Source organism: Macrosteles quadrilineatus, unplaced genomic scaffold, assembly GCF_028750875.1.
Source record: "Macrosteles quadrilineatus isolate MER2022 unplaced genomic scaffold, UCM_ALF_1.0 Scaffold_4__1_contigs__length_99947679, whole genome shotgun sequence".
Lineage (NCBI taxonomy): Eukaryota > Metazoa > Arthropoda > Insecta > Hemiptera > Cicadellidae > Macrosteles > Macrosteles quadrilineatus.
In genome coordinates, this window is record NW_026542597.1 from 80,601,160 (window position 1) to 80,623,978 (window position 22,819).

Sequence of the window (22,819 nt, forward strand, 5' to 3'; positions counted from 1 at the left end):
TTTGCCTTTCATCAGGGACTTTTGATCACACTGACGGATTATAAGGTACCAACCTCTAGTAATAATTTATATTGTGATCAGGAGGCAAAAAACAACAAAAAAAGTAACTAGGTATTCTCAAATCAATATTTAAATCTAAATAGGCTATTATAAACATGCTTTCTTATTATTTACTTAGAAATATTTTGATGATATCATGGTGTTGGCAAGCCACGCCTTGGGGTTTATTGCTGCCCAAGAAGAATATAGTTATTTGTGCAACTAGTGAGGCAATTGTACTTTGAACTCGAGTTGCACATTATACTTTTCCTACAGTTACCATAAAACAAATAAATTTGTGAAGAAACATAACCTATTTTTACACAGAAGTGAACTTTTAATATAACATTTAATGTGAAGTGACAAATACAACAGTACAACAGCTGACCAGCTGATTTACAGCCAGTGCTGCCAACGTATTTCGCGTGTATACGACGTTGCCTGCATGTTACGCGTTCACTATTTCGTGCCTTGACGTTGCAAATCTGGAGTGAGACAAAGTAATTAGAGTGAGACAATGTTAACATTGTCACACTGATGAGCGAATTGGCCACTTTGCTTTCTCAAATCAGTGAGAGAACATGTACATTGTTAGGTAACTGTAGGAAAAAGTATTTTTTGTGTTTTTGTTTTATAAGAAAACTAGCTGTACCCGCGGGCTTTGCCCCGGTTTACTTCATAAGTGAGCTCGTTCGCATGGCTCAATCACGTCCTGGTTGAAGTTCGTTCGCTACGCTCACTCACCTTTAGGTTGGAGCTCGTTCGCTGCGCTCACTTGCCTTCAGGTTAGCTCGTTCGCTACCCTTACTCACCTCACCTTTTGGTTGCAAATTAGCTGTTGTCATAAATTTAAAAAAATAATAGTGCTGCACCCTGTTGGTAATCCTTGTAACTTAAATGCTATTGAACATCATAGAACAGAACCAACTTGTTTAATTGAAACAGCTGTTAAGATTCTTTAATTCCATTTAAATATGAGTACTCATAACATAAGGTTAAACATGGGAAACTCCAGAGCCACTGGGGCGGAGCCCGAGAGTCCGATCAGAATAAAAACAACTTAGTTTTCCTATTTAATGCCTAAAGAATCAGTGTACCAAATTTCAGCCTCCTAGGTCAATGGGAAGTGGGAGAATTAGTGATGAGTGAGTGAGTGAGTCAGCCAGTCAGTGAGGGCTTTGCCTTTTATATATATAGATACTTAATTCGCATAAGTGTCATATTAAGGAAAATTTCAGAATGCATTCTCAAAAACTGCCTCATATTTGTAGAAAATGAAGACAAGCAATAAACGCCTGAACAACTACTTCTGGCAATGTTTTGAGATAGTTGAATGTAGAATACCGACTTGCTTGAATGCTTTTCATAATAATTACGTTAAATGTACAAAATTTAACTAAACAAATCATAAGCAACTATTACAACTATTTGTGCAATTCTCTCAAAGCAGGCAAGACTTTCAAAAGTTCTATCTGCTGATTTTTTAGAGGGTTACTAAACTGACTTACCGGATAGTCCGATAACATCAGGCCAATAGCGTAATGCTACCAACTAGTGACACTTAGAAGCATCGGTCCACCCAATGTATGGATCCATGCAGGATTATTTATGCCTGAATTGCAATATCTGGCCAAGATTGAGAAAATGTGATTGGTTTAGGTTCAAGGTTGGGTTCAATGTTCAACCAGACCTGTGAGTTCACCAGATGACATTAGTAAGCAAACACAGGAAAAATACCGACGATACTGTTGGTATTGATATAACCAGCTGATCTCTAGTTGTTGATTTTCATGTTATGCTATGAATTTGTATAATAAACACTATCTTGTTTAGAAATTATTATTTAATTAAAATAGTTTAATTAATACATAAATGAACATGGTGTCAGAAGTGGGATCATCAATTTTCCTTTGATAGTTACTGAGGATGGGCTAAACAAATCAAAGTCAAGTTCAAGCAGCAAAGAATTACCATCAGGCGCTGTATTGGAAACATGAGTGTGGCATGCCACACAATCAGTTAGGCACTCTGGTAGGCAACTACAAATTCTTTCTGGATTCAGCCTATCACTATATGAGATGCCTCTCGAGTGACCAGTCCTTTGATAGGTACACAACGTAGCCTAAGAATCTCTTGACTTCTTCTTTTGAAATAGGAGCTGAAAGTTGGCTTATAGCTTCTACTTTGTTAGGATCAGGACACGGGCAAGACAAGCCTTGAAGATACTCTAATTTGCGACCAACTTTTTGTAGGCATAACCAATACTGAATTAAATAAGACGCTTTTGCGCAGAAAAGACCTAAAACTTAATGAGGCTATAGAAATATGTATGCATCATGAAGCAACTGAAAGGTTTGTTACACAAATTACAGTCAGATCAGAAGAGGAGGCATTTCAAGTATTTTTTGTGTAGACGCCTCCTTTCACCAATTCCTGTAATAAAAGTCCTCGGGCTTTGCCCCACAGGCCATCAAAATTCCAATGTATTTCTCATGAAGAAAAGATTTTGTTTACTTAAACAGACGAATAATTTGTATTAATTACAGCTGTTCATAGTAAACACATGATACACACAAGAGCGAGTCGTTTTCAGTTTTGATAACTGTAGTGGAGTGATTGATTACATTATTTTGGAGTTGATTCTTTCACATCGGAAATTATGATTGTTAGGGTTATTCGTTTTGAAATAACGCCTGTAATACTTTGCAATTGCTCGAATTTGAGCAACAGGTGCACTAGTTACAATAAATTACTTGTAAGTTACCATTGTTTGTTTTATTATTTACCACTTTAATCTAAGAGTTAGGATAATCCATGAAATAAGAGTAAAACAACCTAAATTTTATAAAAAAATATAATTCATTAACATTTTCAGTTCAATTTATATACAGATAAATAACAATACCATGAATTATAAACAGTATTAAATTATCCTACGTACTATTCCCACAATGCATGCAAAAAAGTCATGTATAACATTAATTGATTTCAAAACAAGATTTCACAACAATGGTATACATTTGTCACAGAAGAATATAAATTTGTTTCTTGCCATTATGTGGTTCTATTCATTACCATTGACAATAATTGGGCATTAACTACAAGATGTTTGGTTTTCAGGTATTACGAATGCTAGCAATTCCTTCCATTGAGAAAGGGTTGTAGGTTCTATTGGCTATTTAGATAGTACAAAAACTTCTTTGCTCTATGATAGGAAACGCTAATATTCGTAAAACCGATAGAGAAGAGAAATAATAGCATAGTGCAGGCCCTTTCCTAGAATAACTAGCGATATATTTTACCTCAGAAAAGGAGGCAAGGGTATCCACGGTTGTTTACTATCACAGATATAAATTATGCTAAAACTTTACAGGATAATTTGTCTGATTACCTCAGCAAAAAAATTATTTCGATACCTCACAACTTTACAAGAAAAACCATGATTATGTTAACTTGTGTAAAATAGTCTACTAAGCTAAAGGAGCTCACTTTAATTTAAGAATATATTTATTTGTAGCTACACAAACCAATAATAACGGTATAAAAATTCATATTTTATAAGATTACTGAAATTAAATAATTTTTACAATATGATTAGTGACATTACAATTTTGATTTCTATACTTGCTTGATATCTTGGTCATAAAGGTAACTAATTACTAAAACATTTGAAGGAAAACAAATTTTAGGGTCAACTAGAAACGTAGACTAAAAACTGAAGTTGACTTCCCATCACGATGTCATGATCACAATATCCTTTTGAAGCAGGCTTTACTACTGAGATGAGAGTTGAAATAACATTTTTTTCCGTCATTATTTTATTTGCTCATTGAGAAGCTTTTATGCTGAACAAATATTTTTACTAGCAAAAACATTTATCAAAGCGGGTAAGGGTAGCACGATATGGCTAACATAGTCACAAATGTAACATTGAGATGTTAACCTCAGTTAGTTCTAGTCAAACCATAAATACAATTTAAAAATGAACACATGCACGAATACAAAACAATAACAATATATAAATCTCAGATACAAAAGAGAACTTGCATCACTAAACTCAAGGTACTCTCGCTGCATTCCACGAATCGACCTCGTACGAAGGCCTAGTGAGCGCACTCTGGTTCTGACTTTCTCGCTCCAGTTTCTCAAAGTGTTTTCGAGCGTTGCGGATGTTGATGAGTGTCGCGGCCGAAGGGATGTTGGGATCTGACATGACCACCATCACGTATGTGTTGGACGTGAACACATCAATGAAAGCGGCAAAGTTGGAATTTCGCACCTCCATGCTCTGAAACTGGGCTGCCACTTTACTGGAAAAACAGTTTCGGCAGTATGTTAGAACATTCATTGATTGTTGTTGCCATACCAACACTTAGTATACAACAGTGGGAAACGATCTGGTCTAGTAGTAAAGCGAGGCTTTAGTCTCCCGAGATCCTGGATTCGAATATCAACAACAGTGGTAAAGTGGGCAAAAATGGTGTTCCTACCCTTTTTTGCTAATCCTATTCTTTAAACCTGTGTTTTTTCTGAGACAATGAGCATTACCCGAACTGGAAAATTTACGACTAAACTACTGATTGCTAATGACTTTTAGCTTTATGATGATTCCATGACCCTCTAGGGCTAGCCTCTAACCTCAAATTGTGTGTAGAAAAATTCTAAAGTCTTACGGCCTAGCATATTAAAAGAAGTACATGACAAAACTTTTAAAACAGAGTTTGATTGTAAAACTAAGAGATTGTAAAAGAGAGAGATTCATTAAATTTAAATTAGAGAGCATTATTGGGCAAACATTGTTCAAGAAATCCAACAACTTTGTGTATTAAAATAGATCTAGCTATAAAAAACTTATTTATTGTGAATGTACAAATGTAACACAAAAGGTCACTTTAATATTAGCTGTAACACAATAAAAAAGCCTATAAAATAGCATTAATATAAGTAGGCCTACCATAAAAATGTCTAATTCACAATAATTGAATAATTGGCATTAGTTAACAATAAGTTACTAAAGTAGTCTTAAACAAATAACCTGTTAATGATTTGAAACCCAAAAAAGCAGTCACAGTAATAATGATTAACATCTAGCCGTAATTTCGAAACATGTCAATAATAATACTTGATCATCAAAGGAACTAGGTACTAAAATACCTGCAGCTGAGTTTGAACTGTTTTATGATGTTGGAAACTTTCTCGAAGCGGTGGATGTCTCGGTGAGGTCGTCGCTCGCAGTGTGAGATGACAAGGAACGTCGCTCTCTCAAATAGCAGCACTTCATCTGCGTCGATGATATTAGCGAACTGGTTCAGACTTGTCTCCAACTCCTTCACGTTAGGAATCAACATGTACACGATGGACGACCATGCCTGTTGACACAAATCAGTTGCAGCTTGGTCTTCACAGCTTCGGGCTTCAATTTTAATCCCGCAATTCACCAACCAAGATGTCATTGTTGGAAAATGTAATGATATCTTGAACCTCTATACCTTGCATGAAGAATTGACAAGGCGGTTAAGTGGTAGCCCCTACCACATGTGAGTGTGTGTGGTGCTGCCAGTTATGTGGTTAGGTTGGGCCTAGCCTCCTAAGATAAGGAGGTAGAGGCAATTGAAACAAAATATACATCTCTGCTCTGTCTTTAATTTATTAGTACATTTTCTTTCGCCTGATGGTAAGACATAGGTGTGTATTTTCCAAACAATTTCCAAATATTTTAAATTTGTATTGTAACATAAAAACTTAAAATCCTTCCCATAAAGCCTAAATAAAACTTAAATCCTAATATTAATCATCAATTTATTAATTAAACTTGAAATGTAGATGTTTAAAGTATATAATATAAAACTTTATATCTACTACAGAAAAAAAAACACACAAAAGATTTTAAATACTAGTAGCCTACATTTCTTACTGATCTAGATTTTCTAAACTACCCCCTACAAGTGGTGACTCTTGCATTAATCAAATAAAATAATTTCTTGTATAGAAACTTGTTGGTGGGAAAAACATACCCTGTACAAGGTTTCATCCCATATTGATGTTCGGAAACATGTGCACTCAAGTGGTTTTGATAGTCTTCTGAGGTCTTCTTCCCTTTCTCGAAAAATCTGCAATAATATTAAAGGAACCAAATTATTTTCAGCAGGTTAGATTCAACAAACCAACATCTGGATCAGATTGAAATATTTTTACTTAATAAAAAGAGATTATCTATAAAAATATAGTCATACATAAGTAGTTAATAGAATTGAAGTTGAATACAACCCCATTTTGTATCTCAAACTCGAAGCTCATGACCCGGCTGTCTGCTTTTCTTAGTGAATCTGTCCAAAGAACTTGTAAACAAGTTGGCGGTGTTCTTATGACCCGTTGGAACACAGTACATCTCCTTTGCCATTTGACCTAGTGCTTCTTTGCAGACATTACGAAGGGGACACATTATTCAATAATATCTTACGACAAAAGGGTGTTTGGTCAAAAATTTTCATGTCTGATATTTTGTTATTGTTCACTTGTACTAATTAGAGATACAAATATATAAGAAAACAATTTTTATTTTGAATACTAAGCGAGATATGGAGCTTGAAAGTAGTAAGTTTTTCATCTTTCGTACCAATTCACAGGGAGAATGGGTGATGCGATACTCACCAAAATTGGCATTCAGGTGTGGAAAAATAAGATAATAATCACTAGCTATTTAAAATTAACAATTTTTTTAAAATTTTGTTTTCTATAATATTTTTTTTTAAATGAAAAAATAGCTGTTTGTTTTTGGGGAAAATTTATCTGTATGTTGTAATTTTAACAAATGTGATAAGTCAACTCTTTTGGGCTATAAATTCGTACCTTTGATGCCTTGCGCTGTCGGAGCACTACTCGTTGAGAGTTTGTACACTAACACCGGGGCTGTAGAATACTTTAACATCACGTAATTATTAACATCTTTTAACATTGAAAGAATTATGTTTATCGTTGTATTCTAATGCCCCGGTGTTAGTGTACACACTCTCAACGAGTAGTGCTCCGACAGCGCAAGGCATCAAAGGTACGAATTCACAGCCGAGTTAACATATCACTTTTTTTTAATTCCAACATACAGATAAATTGTCCCTAAACACAAAGAGCTATTTTTAAATTTTTTAAAATTTTATAAGAAACCAAATTTTAAATAGCTAGTGATTATTATCTTGTTTTTCCACACCTGAATGCCAATTTTGGTGAGAATCGCATTACCCCTTCTCCCTGTGAATTTCAGATTTTTTACCAAACACCCTTAAGTAAGCTAGCTAGAGTGTTGTTTGTCTGTGAGTCAGCATCATAACCAAAGTCACTTATTTTCCTTTACAGGTAAAATTTATGTACTCCAATGTTGTGGTGATTTAACTTCGGCATTTATGTATGAGAAATAAAATTAAAACGTATCCAATCTTCATATCTCAAACTCTACACGTACTTTCATTCACTCAATTCAGCACTGTAGTCTACTTGTTGTTACTGATTGCGGATTGTTTTTACGACCACATTTTAACTTTCACATTACAGACCAACAATTTAGGATTCCACGATTGCCATGATCGACTCAGATCTACTCACCGCGTCTCGTTGATCCTCCTGCACCAGATCCATTTTGTGCACCAGACAGAAGACTTTGGCACAAGGAGAGTTCTGCAGGATGGCCTCAAGACAACTCTGATAGTAGTGCATGTCTTTGTCCAGCTCTCGGGACTCTACGTCGAACACATAGATCAACACCTCCACGTTGCGGAAGATGTTGTCTCGCTGACTCGCAAAGTAGTTCTCCATGAAAGCCTCCTGACTGGGCACAGACAGCGTTGAAATACAAACACTCAAGTACAGAAGGTAGTTTTGGAAAACTTTATGTCTACATAATTGTCCTCAACGCATATTGGTATAGTAATTTTTAGCTCTTACGATCATGTTTGTATAGACAAAAGTTAACATTTTCAGAAAAAAAGTTCTGGCCATGCCGGCAGGGCCGAACTTACCTATGGGCGGACGGAGCGAGCGCCTGTGGCCTCCCCTCGTAAAGTGGGTTTTCTTAATAAGTTCAAAAATTAATTATACGCATACCAAATGACCTCTCTCGTTTTGCGTAGTTGAAAATTACAATCGTGGGAAACTATTATGAATACTGGAAATAGGCACAAGAAATCATGACAGCCGTTGCCGCGATGTGTGAAATCATCGCAGCTGTGTAAAATAAAGGGTTTCACATGGTGGCTTGGAAGATAAACGAATGTTGCCGCAATCAGAAGACATTTATCACATGTGTTGCCATGATCAAGAGAAATTTTTGCGGATTTGGCCGTGATCGTAAGTAATGATTACGGAATTGCTGTGATAGCGGGGAATCATCACGGATGTTGACATGATTGTAGGAAATCCCCATGTATTTTTGGGCGATTTTTATATAAGAGCACCAGCACAGATATCCAAACTTGCGAGAAATCATCGTGGATGTTATTGCGATCAGGGAAAGCACCACGGTTGTTGCCGCAAGTGTTCAAGATTAAAGTAAATATTTCAAAATTTTGGCATTCTAACTTATTTTCAGTACTTTAATTAATTACTGTTATTTATTTTTACATGTGTTTTCATTCAAGCTCCAAATAAAGTATGTATTTCCACATATCAAAAAAATTCTTTAATCTATGATATCACAGTGAAAAATAAATTTTAAATAATCATACTCTGTGCTACTTAATTTTTATTTTGACCGAATTTTTGAATTATTTGTTGCAAAGTCTTTAATCTTTGTCTATTGATACAATTAGACTTCAATATCCAATAGTCATTAGTTTATTGTATTCGGTATTGCAAAGGAATTAGCAAGGTACCTGCTTATGTAGTTTATTGAATTTTAATAAATAGGCCTACAGTTACAACAAACCATAAAATTGTACATTGGAAATATTTTGACAGTTTAAATATCATACAGTGTTTATATTAAGTATTGAATTGAAACAAATCTGTATTTTTAAAACCGAAAATAGATATTCTGTTTGTGGAATTTTTTTGTACAGGCATTTTTGTTTACATCAAAAATACTTTTTAACCCCCCTAACAGGGTAGGGGATGACTTGTAATGGGTCAAGGTTTTAGAGGGATCAAGATTATATTTATTATTAATTTATCAGTAGGCCTATTCCTACTATGGTGATAGTGGTAAACCTATTTTGGTAAGGGAAATAGTAGGCTGTCCTAGGGTTAAAGTAGGGATAACCTCACTTTTGGCAAAATCACTAAATACACTGTTTTAGAAGTATACAAGTCACGGAATAGCTTTGTTATGTACAAAACAAGTGATAAACTGTTTTCATTTAACCCCCCCACGCCTATTATAAACCTTTGGGAAGTATGACCAATGTTGTTGTTTAGGCTAGGGTGGTGAACTGCGATCACGAATACACTATCACGTACATAACATGCATACACTTTGTCGAACACTAAGTTACACATCATGGGTGGAAATTATACGTTTTGTTTAAATCAGCGACGATATTAAAGTTCTGCCGTATAATTTCACAGTCGGCGCAGGTAAATAACAACATAACCTGTACCACTAGTCGGCGGTCTTGGCGTTGTGTTGTGAATTGTGACAGCGCCAAGTTTGTAACTTGTGACGTAATCGATCAGCTAGGAATGAATCAGATGATACCCCATCCCTAGAGGATTAGGGAGGGGGAAGGAGAGGAGATCCCTTGTGGGCTAGGGATGCGAGAGACATTCTTATCCTGCGATTTCCAGTGTTAGGACGTGCGCTGTGTTGAGTGATTTTGCCGAGTTGAAAACGTGATTTTGCGTATAGCCAAAGTGGGTTTTAGTGAAGGTCCCTGGATTAATCAGGTAATTCGCCGATATTCTTAATAGTGTTTACTATTATTTCTATTACAGTGACGACTGACGAGGTGTACTAAAATAAATTGACGAGATTCTGTTGGTGTTAAACCGCTGCGGGCAGAGTTGAACCGAAACCGTCTAGGCAGGTGGTGCAAACACAAGGTCGCATGAGCGCGCCAGCATTAAGTTAGAGATTAAAACATTTGAGGTTGACGAAACTACAACATTAATTTGTTTCAAAATTGTATTCGTTGTAAGATTTTTTATTGTCTCTAAATTTAATTTAATTAGATATCCCCAGGTGTGAAGAATGATGATGGTACAGTAGCGCTGTTGGTTACCGGTACTGCGTTCACACCTGATTCACTCTACACATTTGAGCATACAAATCTGTACCAGTGATAGGTGTTAGGACCTGTTTAAGTCCGTGTTAGTGTATGCTAGGGCTTGCACGGGATATGTTAAAGATTTAATACGGTCAAACATATAGTTTTGGATTGTGTTTACAATATATAAGAGGGTGACGAGGTGTACTAAAATAAATTAACGAGATTCTGTTGTTGTTAAACCGCTGCGGGCAGAGTTGAACCCGTCTAGGCAGGTCGTGCAAACACTTATTATTTAATTGATAATTTACGAACCCTGGAAACTTCCCAGCACGCCGACTTGAGTGATCCGCTAGCAAGAGTTGGTGACGTCTTTCCCGCTATAATTACGGAATAGCATATATATTCTTGGTAGAGAAGAAAATGATGATGATATCTTACAGATAGAGAGCCACTCTTTTCAGAAAGTAAATAGTTTTCAGTATCTAGGAGTCCTATTATCAGACAACAATAATGAAGAATTGGAAGTAATAAACAGGTTAAATTCGGCTAACAGGTCCCTCCATGCATGCAATAGATTGTTAAGCTCAAAATTATTATCCCACAACACCAAATTACGTATTTATAAACAACTAGCTGTGTGCCCGTTCTACGCACGGGGATCTTATAGTAGTCAGTTGAAACCTTCTTATATTAAGATTAAGAACAGCAATTAGTTTGCATATTTGCAGATATGCTGGCAAAACTATTATATTATAAACCTTCGCAAATACAGTATCTGACAGTTCAAGCCAAAATAAATGCTTCGCAATTAAATGTCACCCGGATCGTGTTGGTCCATATGTCCAATGATTAAACTAAAAAATCTTTTATAGATCCATGAAGCGTAGCCCTAAAGTAGGCCTATAATTGAAAGTTACTTTCCACATCGGTTAACTTAAACGCATTTAAAGTACTACCTCAACCTCACCATTTAACACTTTATTCCGGTTGACATTTTCAGTATCAAAGGTGCTCTTGTCCATTCCGTGAAACACTGAGAAATAAGGACATTAATGCGTTACCAACATACAACAAAACAACACAATACAACAATCCAACAAAGGCCACGAACTATTGATACATAAACAATATAAAGGCGTAAACAATTCATGATGGTTTGCCCAACAAATGTTTTACTCAAATAGGTTATCATTTTCTTAGCATACCGGGTAAGCTAAGATTTGGAATCCAGACAGAAAAAGCAAAACTTATACAGAGTTAAGACATCACTTAAATTGAATACGGACGGCTCTAATAAATAAGGTGCAACACCAAAGATATCAAATTTGTAAACTACCGGTTCTAAGGAAAAGAACCAGTACCTACGTAAGAACCTACCTAAGAACTATAGTAAATCGGACCAATTAAATACATTAATATCTAGTCCCGAGGTTATTGATCTCTTGCTATTGGATTTTCTCGTAAAAAGTTATAGCGTAAACTTATCGGTGTCAGTTTGAAAAAAAGCAACCTTACCCAAACAACTTTTTGTTATTTAATAGATTACGCATTCTCTAAACAATAATTAGTATATCTATTAACATTAGAAGGAAATGTGACGAAAATCACACAATGTTGGGGTTTTGGTCATTTGTAATTTTATTTTTTAAGTAGGTAGGCCATGTATTCTATGGAAAAGTACCGGTATCAAGGATCGTCGTCAAAAAGGTTGTTATGAATAAATATGTAGGCTTACGTACCCAAGATATGAGCTATGGGCCTATTGGCTGTATGGTCCAGCGATTGCATCACACGGTGAGTAGAAACAGAAAGTGACACATTGGAAAAGCGAGTTTAGCACTTCCTCTGTTAAACCTCTGTTACAATCACCCACTGCAGTTGTGATTTTTTACTTTACACTTTACACAACCGCCATTGAAGCGCCGTCAATGAGTGGAAACCTTTTTTGTAAGCTATTGGCGACGATCATTTCAGTGTCACAGCCCTATACAACACTGATTCAAGGTCTTCTTCTTTCTGGTTGTCAAAACTCAAGAAACATTTTATACTCAAAGAATTTCTGGTTCCGATTTGGACGATGTCTAGTTATTTAATTTCATTTACGGTTACACTATTAGACTATATTATTGCACTTGCGATTAATTAAATCCGTTATGTAAGAAAAACTTTTTTAATCTCACTTGGTTGGGATTTGCTTTCAAAACGTGATTCGAAATAGTTGCGGTATTTGTAAACAACATTTATTTGTAAACATGTCATTGACAGCTAGAAAAAATAATCTTGATCCGAACAGCTGTTCGTTATTTCATAGACGATTATGTGATAAAAATTTGACAAAAATCGCACAAAACTGCATTTTTGAACGTCCGTAATTTTATTTACAAAGTAGTGAGGCTATATTTAAATCACTAAAGACACTCTCGCCAATCCAGTGAATACATTAAAATGACTTGGATCTTGATATGTACTCTGGTTTTCACGGAGAAGATTGCGTAAAATGCCATCTTGAGTGTTACAGACAAAGGGACAGACAGACAGACAGACAGAAATTGAGATAAGACTCGTTTCTGCTTCTTTAATGTATAAAACGTAAAAATAACCTAAAAGTATATAATTCTGAGCAATGTACAGACAAAACTCTAATTTTATTTATATAGATAATAAGACCGGTTTTACTGTATGGAATTGATTGGATGAAAAATTTTGCCAATCCAAATTTAGGGGTGACATATCGACTTGAGGTTTGCACCATTGCTTATGTCTTGACAAACCCTTCAAAATGAGGGGTCACTCAATAGGGGTTGCTATTTGAAAAAAAATAAGTCACCCCCTACCCTGTTAGGGGGGTTAAAAATATTTTTATGTAAAAAATTACGGATCTTTTGTTAAAATCAATGCCACAAACAGAATATTCTATCTATTTCAGTTTAAAAATACCGTACAGATTTCTTTCAATACTTAATTTATATACTGTATAAAATTACTTTATACAAAATGTAGAATAATGATATCCTAACAGGTTTAAATATTATTTCGCCTTTACATTGCTTATAATAGTTGTGTATGTAAGTCGCATTATATTTTGTATATTCATACTGGGAGCCCCATTTTCAAATTTGCCCGGGGCCCTGAAACCCTAAGTCCAGGCAGTTTCCAAGCAATTCCATTCAATTACTTGAGAGTGCTGCTAACCAATATATATTTTTAAAAACAAAGTATCCCACGGCCACACAGTAGAGAATGTCATTTGCATTGTTTTCCTTTTAAAATCTCAATTTCAAGAAATATGACGTTGGTAACATTGTTCGGCGGAGATATTTAATTGACAAATTTATATATTTAGGCCTAATGGTAGCATGGTAACTCAGTAGGCTAAGGCTAGGATTATACTAGGACGCTGGCATCCGGGATGCTGGCGTCTGAGAGGCTAGCGTCCCAAGTCGAGCCTAAAATGACGTGATTTGTGTTGGGATGCTAGCCTCTCGGACTGCCATTATATTTCAATGTTTTGTCACTTTTTGTTTATATCTATTTAAATAAAATTAGGTTTAACGAGTACCCAAATTTGCTGCTTTAAGGAGGCTAATATTGTGTGTTTTTAGTAAAATATTAATAGCTTAGTATGAAACAAATTGGCCAAGTTTGACCAAAACATATCCATACACAAGCAAATTCCAACAGTTAAAAATATTTTCTATAAGAATAACATGGGAATTTTTAATTTACACTTATTTGAATTTTATCCGTAACTAATAACCGTACAAAACACTTCAATATACTTAACTAGGCCTATATGCTTTTAAGCTAATTAAAATTGCCTAGAGAGAAATATGAAAATACCCCTTTTTACCCCATAAAACCCCGTTCCCAAGAAGGCACAAAATCGAGCGTCCGGTGGCATTTTTAGCATCCGACGCTGGCATCCCTAGTATAATCGCCCCCATTTGATTTAATGCCCCGCTAGCGTCCCGGACGCCGGCCTCCCGGACGCCAGCGTCCTAGTATAATCCTAGCCTAAGGCATTGTGCTAACAAGTGTATTGTTGAGAGCTTTCAACATGCACGGGTTCAAATTGTAGGCCTATTTTTTTACGATAATTGTATATTTTTCCCTGATAAAAAGTTTCCTTCCTTCCTTCCTTAATAATTTACAAATTTACTCAAATCAATTTAATTAATTGAATTGAATTTTTCTTACCCTCCACAATCCCACAAATTAAGGACAAGATTTCCTAAGAATCTGACGTGTGAGTGTTCTACATCAACTGAAATCAAACACATCAGGTTAATATAAATATGAATGTATCCAACCAGTTGAATGTTTTAAGAAACTTGATATTTTAAACATTCATGTTTAATTTACCTTGCTCAAAACCAAAAGTGATTCCAATTTTTGGTATAACTATCTCAGTTTTGAAGTCCAGAATGGCTTAGTTTTTAGTCTACAGATATGAAATTAAACACAACCCATCCTCCTCAACATGGACAGAAGTCACTATGAAAGCTATATTGAAATGCACCCGGTAATTTAACACAATTTCCCCAATAAATGATTGAGAAGAAGATAAATCTAAACCCCATCACAATAACCTTAAGTTTAAAATAAGAGGAGTTTTGTAGCTTTCCTACTAAAAGGCGACAAAATGAATTGTTAAAAAAGTTGACTCCAAAACCCACTTTGTCTTTGTTACGCTGCAGTCTAAGTAACCTGGTCCCACTAGGTGCAAAGGTGGAGATGCTGAAAATGGTTAACATGGTTGATTTTTCCCTTAAGTTATTAAAATTTAGGCTACACAAAGTAGGGCTAGGCCTACTTATCAGACAGGAAGAATTAAACCACATTTAAAGACAAAATACTTACTTGTAGCTCCCAAACGACGGGTATCTCTTGCGATATAATTGGCAAATATTATAGACCTCATGCTAGTTTTGCCGGAGCCACTTTTTCCCATCAAAAGTACCTACAAAAGAACCATAATTTTAAAATAATGAGTATCATGATGTCAGTCAACTACCATATGACAATTTTAAATATGATTAGGGTATATACCTGGAAAACAGTTGGTCATACAAAAGGGGCGTAAAATCAGCAATAAGAAGTGTGCACGCTTGATGAAATCTATTGTTCACCGTTTACGCCCTTTTGTATGATGAACTTTTTCGCCAGGTATATGACCTTGATACTGTCGTGTGCCTTAAAGTGTCCTCTATCTCGTGACATTATTGGTATTACCATACGCGGCCGTATTTTTCCGCAAAAAAGCCAGCAATAGATTTTATCAAGCTTGCGCACTACTTATTGCTGATTTTACGCCTTTTTTGTATGACCAACTTTTTGCCAGGTATATCAACCTTGAATCTTTTGTGTGCGTTTATGTGTGGCTCTATCTCGTGACATTATTGGTTTTACAGTACATGGCCGTACTTTCCTGCAAAACAGCCAGGGTAATACCGAACTTATACTACTATGTTATATTGAATTTTTTTTGCTTACCTATTTACCTAAATTAGACTATTTTAAGCACTTTTTACATTCGGCACTTTTGGGGGAAACGCCTATGTTATTTCACCCAGAAAATTGCATTTGAAAATCAAGAAAAATGCTAGAAATCGGCGATTTTAGGTGCATGAAACTTCTTGGGTAGCCTACAGTTTCCTAACTGGGTGGGCTCTGCTAATATCGATTGGAACTATCAAATTGAAAATATCGTTTAACAATCGATATTTTTACTAGGTGTATCAGTTATTTAAAATTAAACTGTCATAACCTAACCTAACTAACCAAACTTGCTGATAGTGAAAAAATCTAATGAAGGTTTACTAATCAAATCGACAGTTTCAATCGCTATTAGCATAGCTAAGTTAGGTAAGATAACTTATATCACCCTGAAAAACGCAATACAAAATTGTGAAAAGCATTAAAAATATTGCCACATTTGACCGGTAAATGTGTCAATAACTTAATACTAACCTAACTCTAACCTAGGTTTAACCAAAATCGGCCATTTGTTAACCTGAGCATGGGTAAGGTTATTCTTATATTTAATTTGGTTTACATTAATTTGCCGTTAAGCACTTTACTATTTATTAATATTTTTCAAACCTGTTTTTCTGGATAAAAATGGCATTTAAAATTGACTAAATAACTTAATAAGATAAAACACATTTTTAACATAGGCCCTATGCTAAGTAAAAAAAAAGAAAAATCAAGCCCCAAAAATCATTGATTTCTAGCGCTTTTTGCAATGTTCAAACGCGATTTACAGAGTGAAATTGTTGTTTTCCCTAAAAGTGCCAAAGGCAAATAGCCTATAGTGCTTAAAATACGGGTGTACACTTCCATATCTTTTGGCACAAACAACCGAATGAAAATATCTATTGATACATCAATTTTTCGATATATCGTTTGGTTAGTTAGGTAAGGTTAATCTGAGCCAACAGATTGGTGTGAACCTGGCAATAAGTAGTGCACACACCATAAAAAATCTATTGCTGGCCGTTTTGCGGCAAAATACGTTCGGAATCCATATTACCGATGATGCCAACAGATAGAGGACACTTCAACGGACACGACAGTATCAACATCATGTACCTGGGAAATAGGTTAGGGGGGGGTAAAATCAGCAATAAGTTGTGCGCGCGCCCGCTAAACTCTATTGCTGGCCGTTTTGCGATAAAATACGTCTGCGATCCATATAATAAGAATAAGAATAAGAATAAGAATCATTTATTCCATTGATTTTTTTACAAAGAAATAGGACACGTCATATACATTACAAAATAATCATCCAAATACAATCAAGTTTCTGATACATCCAAATAATATAAAAAGTACAACTAATTAGGTATAATAGCTTATTTTAATTAAAATTTACATCAAAATTACACTTTATAAAGTCACTTATGCTGTAGAAAGGATTTTGAATTAGCCAATTATAAATTCTATTTTTGAAAATATTGTAATCAACAAATTTTGCACTATCAGGTAGTTTATTAAAAAAGCGAATTGAGCTAATTTTGAAAGTCACCCGTTTTAGCCAGTCTATGAGGTTTCATGCTGAGCTTGCCTCCACCCCTAGTATTGTACTCATGAGTGTCAGATCTAAGGGGGAAAGAATGCAAGTTTGACTTGGTGTAGAGTAAAACTTGAAAAATGTACAAATTAATTACTGTTGGAATTTTTAATTGTATGAAAAGAGGTTTACAATGAGATAGGGATCTTGAATTAGCAATATTACGAACTGCCTTTTTTTGAATCGTCAAAATATCAGCTACATGATGATGCCAACAGATATAGGACACTTTAACGGACACGACAGTATCAACATCATGTACCTGGGAAGGAGGTTAGGGAGGGGTAAAATCAGCAATAAGTAGTGCGCACGCCCGCTAAAATCTATTGCTGGCTGTTTTGCGGCAAAATATGACCATATCCATATTACCAATGATGCCAACAGATAGAGGACACTTTAACGGACACGAAAGTATTTTGCCAGCGGACGTATTTTGCCGTAAAACGGCCAACAATAGATTTTAGCGGGCACGCGCACTACTTAAAATTGCTGACTTAACCCCCTCTAACTTACTCCCCAGGTACATGATGTTGATACTGTCGTGTCCGTTAAAGTGTTCTCTATCTGTTGGCATCATCGGTAACATGGATCGCGGACGTATTTTGCCGCAAAACAGCCAGCAATAGATTTTAGCGGGCGTGCGCACAACTTATTGCTGATTTTACCCCCCTAACCTACTCCCCAGGTACATGATGTTGATACTGTCGTGTCCGTTAACGTGTCCTCTATCTGTTGGCATCATCGGTAATATGGATCGCGGACGTATTTTGCCGCAAAACGGCCAGCAATAGATTTTTTGTGGCGCGCACACTACTTATTGCTGATTTTACCCCCCCTAACCTACTCCCCAGGTACATGATGTTGATATTGTCATGTCCGTTAAAGTGTCCTCTATCTGTCGGCATCATCGGTAATCTGGATCGCGATTTTGATATTTTGCTGCAAAATGGCCAGCAATAGATTTTTTATGGCGCGAGCACTACTTAGCCTACTTATTGCCTAGATATTGCCAGGTTCACACAAGTTGCCAGCAGATATGGAAGTGTACCCATAGTCTAAGTTAATTTAGGTAGATAAGGCAAAATATTCAATAAGTAGGCCTAGCCTAGTATTTCAGTTCAATATTGCCACGGCCAGAAATAAGAGTTTAACAAGTGTGCACACTCCTGATTGCTGTGTTATTGCCAGTTTCACAACAATGGCGGTTAGGCCAGAGGCAGACAACAGGTGTATTCAGCCTATGGGACAAGCTCAATAAAGATGCCGAGTTTGGGTTAGTTTGAAGTAGGATGGATAAGGTTTTTATTATTTTGGGTTATTTAATGACACATTGTTTGCCATACTTTAGAAGTGAGCGTTAAACCTTGGTCAGAATCCAGTTAAGTTAATTGGTGTGAACCTGGCAATAACTCCAGCCATAAGTAGTGCGCAAGCCCGAAAAAATCTATTGCTGGCCGCTTTGCGGCAAAATACGTCCGCGATGCATATTACCGATTATGCCAACAGATAGAGGACATTTTAACGGACACGACAGTATCAACATTATGTACCTGGGGAGTAGTATAAGGGGGGTAAAATCGGCAAAAAGTAGTGACGTCCCCGATGCATATTACCGATGATGCCAACAGATAGAGGACACTTTAACGGACACGACACTGTTGATACTGTCGTGTCCGTTAAAGTGTCCTCTATCTGTTGGCATAATCGGTAATATGCATCGCGGACGTATTTTGCCGAAATACGGCCAGCAATAGATTTTTTGTAGCGCGCGCACTACTTTTTGCCGATTTTACCCCCCTTATACTACTCCACAGGTACATAATGTTGATACTGTCGTGTCCGTTAAAGTGTCCTCTATCTGTTGGCATAATCGGTAATATGCATCGCGGACGTATTTTGCCGCAATACGGCCAGCAATAGATTTTTTGTAGCGTGCGCACTACTTTTTGCCGATTTCACCCCCCTTATACTACTCCCCAGGTACATAATGTTGATACTGTCGTGTCCGTTAAAGTGTCCTCTATCTGTTGGCATCATCGGTAATATGCATCGCGGACGTATTTTGCCGCAATACGGCCAGCAATAGATTTTTTGTAGCGCGCGCACTACTTTTTGCCGATTTTACCCCCCTTATCCTACTCCCCAGGTACATAATGTTGATACTGTCGTGTCCGTTAAAGTGTCCTCTATCTGTTGGCATCATCGGTAATATGCATCGCGGACGTATTTTGCCGCAATACGGCCAGCAATAGATTTTTTGTAGCGCGCGCACTACTTTTTGCCGATTTTACCCCCCTTATACTACTCCCCAGGTACATAATGTTGATACTGTCGTGTCCGTTAAAGTGTCCTCTATCTGTTGGCATCATCGGTAATACGCATCGCGGACGTATTTTGCCGCAAAGCGGCCAGCAATAGATTTTTTGTAGCGCGCGCACTACTTTTTGCCGATTTTACCCCCCTTATCCTACTCCCCAGGTACATAATGTTGATACTGTCGTGTCCGTTAAAGTGTCCTCTATCTGTTGGCATCATCGGTAATATGCATCGCGGACGTATTTTGCCGCAATACGGCCAGCAATAGATTTTTTGTAGCGCGCGCACTACTTTTTGCCGATTTTACCCCCCTTATACTACTCCCCAGGTACATAATGTTGATACTGTCGTGTCCATTAAAGTGTCCTCTATCTGTTGGCATCATCGGTAATACGCATCGCGGACGTATTTTGCCGCAAAGCGGCCAGCAATAGATTTTTTGTAGCGCGTGCACTACTTTTTGCCGATTTTACCCCCCTTATCCTACTCCCCAGGTACATAATGTTGATACTGTCGTGTCCGTTAAAGTGTCCTCTATCTGTTGGCATCATCGGTAATATTCATTGCGGACGTATTTTGCTGCAATACGGCCAGTAATAGATTTTTTGTAGCGCGCGCACTACTTTTTGCCGATTTTACCCCCCTTATACTACTCCCCAGGTACATAATGTTGATACTGTCGTGTCCGTTAAAGTGTCCTCTATCTGTTGGCATCATCGGTAATACGCATCGAGGACGTATTTTGCCGCAAAGCGGCCAGCAATAGATATTTTGTAGCGCGCACACTACTTTTTGCCGATTTTACCCCCCTTATACTACTCCCCAGGTACACAATGTTGATACTGTCGTGTCCGTTAAAGAGTCCTCTATCTGTTGGCATCATCGGTAATACGCATCGCAAACGTATTTTGCCGCAAAGCGGCCAGGAATAGATTTTTTGTAGCGCGCGCACTACTTTTTGCCGATTTTACACCCCTTATCCTACTCCCCAGGTACATAATGTTGATACTGTCGTGTACGTTAAAGTGTCCTCTATCTGTTGGCATCATCGGTAATACGCATCGCGGACGTATTTTGCCGCAAAGCGGCCAGCAATAGATTTTTTGTAGCGCGCGCACTACTTTTTGCCGATTTTACCCCCCTTATCCTACTCCCCAGGTACATAATGTTGATACTGTCGTGTACGTTAAAGTGTCCTCTATCTGTTGGCATCATCGGTAATATTCATCGCGGACGTATTTTGCCGCAATACGGCCAGCAATAGATTTTTTTTAGCGCGCGCACTACTTTTTGCCGATTTTACCCCCCTTATACTACTCCCCAGGTACATAATGTTGATACTGTCGTGTCCGTTAAAGTGTCCTCTATCTGTTGGCATCATCGGTAATACGCATCGCGGACGTATTTTGCCGCAAAGCGGCCAGCAATAGATATTTTGTAGCGCGCGCACTACTTATTGCCAAGTTATTGCCAGGTCCACACAAGTGTTAAGTTAGGCCTAGGCTAGGCCTACATAAGTTAATGTAGAATTGTGAGGTCATTTGATGCTAATTCACTAAGAAAAATGTAAGTTCTTGCCTATGCCTGACAAAAGTTAACTTACTAGTAAGTTAGGGTACAGTTTCTTGATATTAGCATAGCCCAGTTAAGAAACTGTACCCGTAAGGTATCATAGAATAAGCTTACATTTAACTTTCTTACCTTTTTCTTCATTTTCACCCAGATGAATACAACACCACGTGATGGATCTATCTATAAATAAATATTTTAAGTATGTTAAGCAGATTGTGCAAGACGTGTAGCCTATATAAAATTTAAATAAAATAAACTACGGCCAATTAACTACGTTTCAACAAATTTATAAACACAACATAACCAAACCAAACCATCAATCTCTGACAATCAGTATTTTGTATTTGTATTTTACTTGACAGACACAATGATTCCCAATTCCCACTCCCAGTATTTCCACTTTGCGTCGAGCAAAGCAACTCACTTGCCTGAAGCGAAGATAGCTGACGCTGACGGACGATCCTATTCCTGTCCAAGATGTATGGAGTAAAAGAGGTGGGCCAGACAGAGCGGACTGCGCGCGGTGACGTCACTGCAGTCCCGGCAGCGGCTGCCTCGCCGCTAGATACATGCTAAACGCACAAAACTTACTTTTTCAGGCACGATTTAAGCTGGTTTGGAGGAGGTATTTCCCGTTATGATACAAATATATTTGTCTACTAAATACAGATTTTTATGATTTTGAACTAACATGAATTATGAACAGTTTGACAATAGTAAATCACCAATTAGGCCCGTATGTTGCATAGAAAGCGATGAAATGCGGGCCGTCTACCGATTCAGATGGAATAATAATTACACTTTAGAATAATTTTAGAATAAGATATAACACTCTCCTTTTTCAGGTTAGTTAATAAAATATATGTTTTAGCACTAGGTAAAAAAGTTGCCTGTTTAAAAGTTACTTCAACTGCTTTTTGGTATTAGTTATAAATGAAACGCCATCCTTTTTCATTTTTAATTTCTTCTTTTTCTATTTAATGTTAAATTTATTTGGGTTTGTTGATACAAAAAACAACAACCAATTATACATGTAATATATTCCATGAGAAACATAAATGTTGCTTACAAATCAAAGTCAACTACGATACTGTATTACTATTTTAGAGGAATTAAATAGCTAGGCCACAAAAATCTGTTTGGATAAATGGCATTGACCAAAGAATACTATCAGAGAATACTAATGATTTTCCCCGAGGAAAGCTTGGTTCACAGGTACTTTTAAAGAAAAAATATTAATTACGTATGTAAATACATATATTTCATTTTAGACTTTGTGGAGATCTTTTAAACTGTGTTAAGAGGATTTTCCCTTTTATGTAAGTGCACATTTATTTGTTCGGTGTTTTTATACGAGTTTACTTTACTTTCTGAGATAAAAAATGCTAGGTATGCGGTTTGCTCTAGCAATATATAATGACAGTTACCTATTGTAAGACTAAAACTCAATCCGACATAAGAGTCATATTTTATTCGCAAAAAAATCGCTTTGTCTTTATTGAAAGGTGCAAAAGAAACGATTTTTGGATTGGATTTCAAACATTTTTATATTTGTTTATTTTGAAGATGTTTAAAGGAATTAATTTCATGATTATTGGGTTTGGGGAATGTTGGGACTATGTTTTAT

At 36.6% G+C, this 22,819-nt stretch overlaps 1 protein-coding gene across 1 annotated transcript; it reads right to left on the reverse strand.

The window, feature by feature from the left end:
• Positions 1-2,875: 2,875 nt before the first annotated feature.
• Positions 2,876-21,592, reverse strand: LOC128992471 (ras-related GTP-binding protein A). The gene is made up of 7 exons (XM_054416057.1): positions 21,322-21,592; positions 15,093-15,192; positions 14,430-14,496; positions 7,636-7,858; positions 6,054-6,149; positions 5,194-5,408; positions 2,876-4,349 (listed from the first exon to the last, which is right to left on the reverse strand). Exons 1-7 carry the CDS (start codon positions 21,331-21,333, stop codon positions 4,097-4,099), a joined length of 966 nt encoding a protein of 321 aa, XP_054272032.1. The 5' UTR covers positions 21,334-21,592; the 3' UTR covers positions 2,876-4,096.
• Positions 21,593-22,819: the final 1,227 nt, after the last annotated feature.